The sequence below is a fragment of the Microtus ochrogaster genome, unplaced genomic scaffold (genome assembly GCF_000317375.1).
Source record: "Microtus ochrogaster isolate Prairie Vole_2 unplaced genomic scaffold, MicOch1.0 UNK50, whole genome shotgun sequence".
In the NCBI taxonomy this organism is placed as follows: Eukaryota; Metazoa; Chordata; class Mammalia; order Rodentia; family Cricetidae; genus Microtus; species Microtus ochrogaster.
The window spans coordinates 1,482,467-1,490,412 of record NW_004949148.1 but is presented as its reverse complement, the minus strand read 5'-3'; the positions used below and the strand labels follow the sequence as shown (position 1 = coordinate 1,490,412).

Below are 7,946 nucleotides of genomic sequence, written 5' to 3'. Positions count from 1 at the left end.
GGTACTATGATTTTAAATGAGACTCAAGGAAAGAGACATCAATATGCAGGAAGAAGAAATTCCCAGTTTGGGGTGAGATGATGAGCAAAGTTTTTCATACAAAAATTGTGTATTCATTTATGGAAAAATAAAGCAAGAGTCAAAATAAATGTGTTTTAAGTTCAGATTTTACATTTAGCTGAGTGCTATGAACTCTGCAAAGCATGGATACAAACTATACTACTGGGTCCTTTTCATTGTAAATTAATTTGTAGATAACATAAAACAGTGGGCTTCATTATAACATTTTCATACATATATATGATTATGTGTTACTCCTATTCACTGTCTCTGTTTATTAAGTTGCCTTCTAAAATAAAGGGGAATGTTTTAACTTCAAGGAAAATTTGTTTTTTGCTATTCCAAGTTATGTTTAACCAGAAGCATCAAATCAAAATATAAAACGGTTGAGTCTGTATTAAGTACACCTACATAGGCTTGTTGACTAGAAAAAAAATTATGAAAGAAATCTTTGTGAATGCAGTCCTAGAGAATATCTTTCAAGATCCCTTAAAATGTTAAAAGGAGAAACACACACCAATCTGTGGAGATATTCCGCTATTTAGTGTGTGTGTGTCAGAGGACAAGCTGCCAGAGTTAGTCTTCTCATTCCACCATGTTGGTTCTGTGGCTTGAACTGTTAGACTTGGAGGAGTCCACTTTACCCTGTGGGGCCATCTCTCTGGCTCACAGGAAGAGGAGCTTGGATATGAGTATTGGGGAGAAACAAAAGTCGAAGAACCCCTGCTTCTCACAGCAGGCAAATCCAGAGACAGGATTTCTCTTTCCAGTCATGTTCTCACTGTGTTCTAACGACTTCAGGAATCTCGCTGCTTTCTTTTTCTACTTCTCCTGTTGTCCTGAAGATATGTGTTTTCCCCTCTTGGATTTTATGGCTAGCTATACTTCCAAAGTATGAGCGGAAGCGGAGGAAATCCTTAAACACAGTTATGTATGAGTCAAGTACAAAGAGAAAAGTGTAGGAAGAGTGGACCATAATTGCTTAAAAGCAAAGTCATAAAACTGCCCTGATTCTTAAGGTGAATATAGCTCCTTATTGAAAAGATGTGATCATATAATTTTGTTACAGGATGAACAAAAAATTACTTGAGCGTTTATCGGATCTATCTCATTTAAGAATTTGGATAGATCTGAAGTGGTCTAATTTTTAAAAGTGGTCATTTAGATGGCTTCTCACCTCTATGGTGCCTATCATATCTAGTGAAGATAAAGAAAACTAAACTGAAAATGTAGAAGTAGCTAATTTATTTTTTATGCAATCATCTTGGGAAAATATAATCTTATTTATTATAAGTTCCTAAACAGCATATTACATGATAATAATCATGTAAATCTGAAGAAACACAGCCATAAAATCCTAACATCATATTCTAACTTCAGCAATAAAGTCTCTAATCCTCTACTGAGGACCAGGGTTGTAAAAGGATGAACTGTTGCCTACCTACATCCCAGTGCTTCTAGAGAGCCGAAGAAGCTAAACCAGAGAAAATGGGAACAGGTACTCATATGTATCCTATGAAGTTAGAGCTTTGGCATTTGACAATATGAGGTAGTGGTTCTCAACATGTGGGTCGTGACCCTTTTGGGGGATCAGATGAGCCTTTCATGGGAGTTGCATATCAGATATTTACATTACAATTCATAATGGCAGAAAAAGAACAGTTATGAGGTAGCAACAAAAATAATGTTATGGTTGGGGGGGTCACCACAACATGAGCAACTGTATTAAAGGGTCGCAGTGTTGTTAGCAAGGCTGAGAACCGCTGATATAAGGAGAGCAGAAGGCAGCTAGGAAGGTTGCCCTAGCCACTTGAAATAGATAGCTTTGCAAGGCCTTGGGGCCTATGGAGGGCATGTGGCCATTAAGCGGAGGGCTCTCTCAGGCTTTCAGCACAACTTCAGCTTCCACTTACACTGAATAAGAATTCCAGAAAGGGCCTGCTTGAACTTTTCTTTTGCTTCTTCCATCTCTTTCTCATGGGCGACTTTCTCATTCACCAGGCGGCGGATGTGGCTGTTGGCCGACTGGATCATGGAGTAGAAGTGGTTGGCACTGCGGCGGTTTACCTCTCCCCTCTCTATCCAGGTGAGCAAGGTCTGCACAGCTTCCGAGAATTTGGAATCATCTGAAACAAAAGAATTTATTCTGAAAACAAACTATGGGCAGTGAACAAATCTCAATCTGTTTTTACAACATTCTGGCAAAGAGGGCATCAGAGATTTTGGCAACTATAGTTCAATGAATTAATGACGGGAAGGAAGCCCACATGTACACACATGCACACACATGTACACACATGCACACACAGGCAGCAAGTGGGAAGAAAGAAATAATGAAAGCCTAGGAAGACTGTTTATGGTTTAAGAAGAGTTTCAGAAAGAGGGTGGCTTCTTTCCTTCCTAAAATTTCTGGGGCTGTAAGTCAGTGTGTGTGAGGCCCTAGTTTATATCCCCAGTAAACACACACACACACACACACACACACACACACACACACTCCCTTAAACAAAGACATATTTATGATATGATAGTTTTAATGTATTGAGAATTTCTTAATTTATCTGATTATTTGAGAGAGGGAGGTAGGGAGATGGGGAGAGAGAGGGAGAGGAAAAGAGAGAGAGACAGAGACACACAAGCATGCATGCAGGCACACGCGTAGACACGCATTGGTGGATTAACAATGGGGGAATCTCACAATTCTATAATCTTGCATTTTAATAAGGAAAAGCAAGTGAGATTGTTGTATGTAAGCTGGACAGGTTAGGACTTTTACCCTGGATCCACGGAATTATAGTTATGGAAAGAGCTTCAGGAATGAGTTCAGTATGTAGTTCTTTATGTGTAAGCACTTAAATCTTCAACCATTTTGAAAAGCATTGTGGCATCCAATTCAGAGCTCTGCAGCCCTACTCAGTCCCAGTCATGATCTATTTTGATCATTTTGTTTGCATGTGTCCTCATATCCTTTGTCCCCTGCTTTCCAGTAGATGTCTGCAGTTCCCCAGGGGTCAGCCTGTAATGTTAGAAGAGCACAGCTCATCTATAACTTCCAGGCCTCCCTCCCAAGCTACTCACATGTTCTGTTCTTACAGACTTGTGAGACAGACTAAAAGCATCCAAGGGAATCCACATTCTACAGCTTCACGTCCCTCACTGGCTAGAAGCTCTTAGTCCAGCAGAAATATCTGGCTCTGCAATTTTCTTTTCTTGCCCCCTGCCCTTTATTTTTCGGTGCAGACACAGCGGTAGATGAGTCTTCCCTGTGTAGCAGCTTTCCATTTCATTACTTGGATACCGTCTTTAATGTCGACACTGCTTGTGCTTCTCTTGAGGGCCATGGAACCTTTTTTTTTTAATGTTTCTTGTTTGGTGTCATGTGAACAGACAAGTCTTGGAAACTGGCATCCCACCAACGTGAAAGCTTCTCTAGTGTTTCAAAATGTATCATTATTTCTGTTCCGTTTGGGGTGTTACGCTTTCTGTTTTTCCCTTGCAGAAAGTCAAAGTCAGTCCAAACAGGTTTCTTACATGTGGTGTAAACAAGTTTGGCAAGTGTAACCTATTTATCTAGAAAGTAGAATTAGTAGGATCTCTTGCTGAAGTGAAAAGCACAGAAGCAGGGCAAATTCACACCATTCATTCGAGCTGTTTCAGTGTCATCAGTAAGATCAATGGGACAGCAGCATTCAATCAATGAAATCAACTATACTCGGAAAAGCAGAGACTGAATTTGAGTAACTAAGACAAGCGGGCAGGAAAGGTGATTAATGTCAAATTAGCAAAGTGGCTCTAAGATTTAAGCAAGAGTAGCGAGCAAAACTAAAGAAAAAAGAGTTTGCCTTAACAATATCTAGACGTCTCCACAGTTGCTTTGTGGAATAACTTGGCCTTTAACAATAGTAAAGACTTCTTTTCTTGGGTAGTAGCTAAGTCTTCAATGCATACACATGGTGACTAATTTCTGGGTCTCTATTTTGCCATCTGGGTTTGTTTTTGTCTATTTATTTTGAGATAGGGATTCATTCTGTAACCCGGGCTGGCCCGCAATTCTTGGTGATCCTCCTGCCTCAGCCTCCAGAGTGTTGGGATTACAAGCATGCTCCACTATACCAGCTCCTTTTGACATCTCTAAAATGACGACTTCACTAGAATTTCCCAGGGTTAGATCCAGTTCTATCATGGTGATGTACTCACTGATTGAAAGTTCAAACCTCGCTAGTACCTACTAAGAAAGGGGGCACACGTAGGTCCTAAACCATGAGTCACACCTCAAGTTTTCCAGTGTGGCAAATGGGAAAATATTTCTTCTTAGCTATCTGATGTCTGAATTGAAAGGTATCAACTTTTGAGACAATGAAGGAACAGAGGCATGCATGGGACGGACACATTTGTTGGTTCTAAAGTTACTTGGTACTATCAGCAAGCTTCCAATACAAGAAATGCAGAATCTATTAGCCAGAAATTGAAAGGGTAACTCTGAACAGCACAATGATATTTATTACAATTCCCCAAGAAAAAGTAACTCAATCACGGACCTTGAATGCCTTCTATACCTTTCAGTTTTTCAGCAACAATGCTGCACTCATGATCTGAATAGTGGACCACTGGGGGTGGGGAAGGTGGACGCAGTCTTTCTTCTTCCATCCGTCTACGGTGCCGCTCCTCTCTCGCTAGCATGCGCTGCTTACACTCCCACTCATACAAGTCATCCCGAGCCTGGGCAAAGTCAACATGCAGCCGGCCGGTGTCCTTCTTGTCAGTACTGGAGCCCAGGCGAATTCGGTAACCTACATTAAATGGGGAGTGGAGGAAGCAAGAAGAGACTAGTAAGCCAACAACTATATGTACTTTTTCAAGTTCAGTGTCTTAGAGATAGTTTGAGTAGTTCCAAGTTGTCACATAATACCAAATTCTCTCTTAGTGGGATCAAGGTGAATCAGCAAGACTTAGGTTGCAGTCTCGTTTTGTAATGTACACTGTGTTGTTTGAACTTACCGAGAAGAAGGAGCTGGAAATGGAGTTGCCTCTCTTTCCCCCATTTCAGACCCAACTCTATGTGTCTCAAAGTGTCCTCCAAAGACTCTTGTCTGGGGCTGGGCTGTTCACTTCTACTCCATGATAGGGAGGGGAAAAGAAGTGCCAAACAGTCCAAGAGTAAAAAGCAACATACCTTTGAGAGCAGCTAGAAGGTAAATGATTTCCAGCAAATGTTACTATTATTCATCCCAAGATATAAAAGTATCTACAGTGAGAAAGAGGATCTATAAGTGCAGCACAGAAAGCTCATCCATGGAGACAAAGGTCAACTGGGAACTCCAGCTGACTGGTCCAGTTTCCCCAGTTGGTTTCTGATGGATGCTATGAGGGCCTAATTTGATGATGTTATCTCTATCTGTTGCATATATACATACACACACACACACACACACACACACACACACACACACACACACACACACACACACACACATATATATAACTTGGAAGCCTCACTCACGGAACTTTAATGCTCTCCCCAGGAATCTTATTTGGGAACTTCAGCTGGCTGCCTTATGAGGGTTTCCCCAGTCTGTCTCCACTGATGTTTGTAACACTCCATTTTTAGCATGTTACCTTAGTGCTGTGGTTCTTTTACTTGAAGTCCTTTTCTAAGAGAACATTCTGCTCTGCCTGGGACTCTCTCAATCAGTAATTCCTGCTGACTTGCCTCAATGGAGCTTTCCCAGTGGAGTTCCATTGGATATTTTGAGTACTTAATTTGGTGGTATTTTGTTCTTCTTTTATTTTGACTCATTATGTACTCAATAAACTAATTGATTAAAAACAGAAAGTATGGCTATCACAGATCATTTTCCAGACCATGCAAAACACATCTTTAGTAACAGTTTTCTATTCTATGGGTTTGGATGATCTTGTTTTCAGGATTCCTTTTCTCTACTTTGCCACCTGACATGACATTATGCATGAGCATCAGAGCTCAGGGATATGGCTCAGTGAGTCAAGTACTCATTGCATAACTATGAAGAGCTGAGTCAAATCCCCATATCTTAGAATCCCCATAAAAACCAGGCAGGGTAGCAAATGTCTGTAATCCAAATGCTCTTATGACGAGATGGGAGATGGAGACGGGGCGGGGGACGTTGGGAATCCTCAGGAGCTCAACTGCAAGCGAAAATGGCAGTGACCAAGAGATCCTGTCTCAAATGAGGTAGAGGATAAGGACTGACACACATGCTCACATTCACACATACACAAATGTGCTCAAGCACCCCATCACACATTTCCAAATAGACACAAGGTAAGCTAAAACAAAGCACCACCAAGGAAAGAATGAGCCTTCTATTGTACCAAGGACTGGGAAGAATGGAAATGGCATTTCCCTATTATGATGTTCTTGGACAACTTCAAGAATGAAAGTTATATCATTCCATAGAATTTTAGTGAAATATAAATGTATTTGCTTGTAATTTAACTTTTAAAAATTGTTTCCTGGATGTAATTGGGAACTCTGGACTACTTTCCTTTCTGGGAGAGAATTAAATAGATGGGGGAGGGGGGAATACAATGCAGTGGTTCATAATTTGGGATAATAAAAGATATTGATGTAATCAGAATATTCATACAGAATTTGGATTTAGAAAATCAGGACCAACTTCCTCCTATTTTTTTTTTGTGCCACTTATATCACCTAGGCAAAATTTCTTGACAAACAGTTAAGATGTTGTTTAGTACATTCTGTGTTTCAGGAGCTCAGATATATATTCTTCATTCTCGTTCTCAGCAAACATTTTACCAATGAGAAAGACAAGCATCAGAGAAGGTAGAGAGGTTAAACAGTTTGCCCTGGGGGTGAGGGTGGGGAGTGGAGTGAAAAGGGCAGAATCAGAACTTGAATCTAGAAAGTTAGATTTGCAAAGCTATTGAGCTTTCTTCTATTCTGCTGAGTAAGGCCCAATATAGAATTTGTTCTTTGATAAGCAATAGGGGGTCATATTTATCTTCCTCCTTAAAAAAGAAACACATGCCAGGTGGTGGCAGTGGCATAACTTTTAATTACAGCACGGGAGGCTGAGGCAGGCAGATCTCTGAGTTCAAGACCAGCCAGGCTGGTCTATAGAGCGAGTTCCAAGACAGCCAGGGGTACACAGAGAAACCCTGTCTTGGAAAAAAAGTAAACACATGAAACAGTGTTTAAGATACTGGACAATGAAGACAGTGAGTGGTGGGAGAGGATCCCATGAGATAGTCCCTGTGATTGCCCCAGGCCACATTCCAGAGGTTTCCAGGTCTTAAGGCAGAAGGTGAAGTTCTGATACAGCCTGCTATTCTTCCCTGGGATTCTATGAATACGGTAAACAGAGTTCATAAAGCAGAATATCAGAAGGAAGGAATCTGCACAGTGAAAAAACTTAAGGTATCTGTAGGAGAGATCTTCAAAGACAACTACAATAATTTATCAAAAGTGGAAACCATCTGAACGCTAGAAGTCGCAATCTCTGGAGCTCACATAGGTCTGGAAATAGCTCCTTTCTCTACCAGACAGAGGACAAAAACCCCTAAAAGAACAGAGTACTGGGTAATTAGAAACATATACCTTAATCGTGGGGTGGGAGGTTGAGGGGGGTGAGGATAGCACTAGGTTTGCTTTGGTCCTACTGAAAGTGTTTAAAAAGCAACCTTTAAAAGGCCTAAAGTTTCTCAGGCTTCATGCTTTCATCTTAGAGCAAAGCTCAAAAGTATTATTTATAAGAGTATAAAAGTGTGTATTTCCACCAGTTGGTTATCCAATATGAAGTTGTTGCGGGAGGTCCTATAGCTGCTGAGATACCAGCCCATTGGGGCATGGTCTCTCTCCCTTTAAAAAAGCAGCGACTTCCCTCTCC

General features: G+C 40.9%; 1 protein-coding gene across 2 annotated transcripts in view; it reads right to left on the bottom strand.

Annotated features, from left to right (window-relative positions):
- Positions 1–7,946, bottom strand: part of Enox2 (ecto-NOX disulfide-thiol exchanger 2) — a 266,870-nt gene that overhangs the window by 36,941 nt on the left and 221,983 nt on the right. For both annotated transcript variants that reach the window (XM_005369525.2, XM_026777255.1), the window contains 2 exons: positions 4,617–4,850; positions 1,974–2,186 (listed from right to left, as the gene is read on the bottom strand). In XM_005369525.2, coding sequence (XP_005369582.1) covers positions 1,974–2,186; positions 4,617–4,850 — 447 coding nt within the window. The remainder of the gene's footprint in view (positions 1–1,973; positions 2,187–4,616; positions 4,851–7,946) is intronic.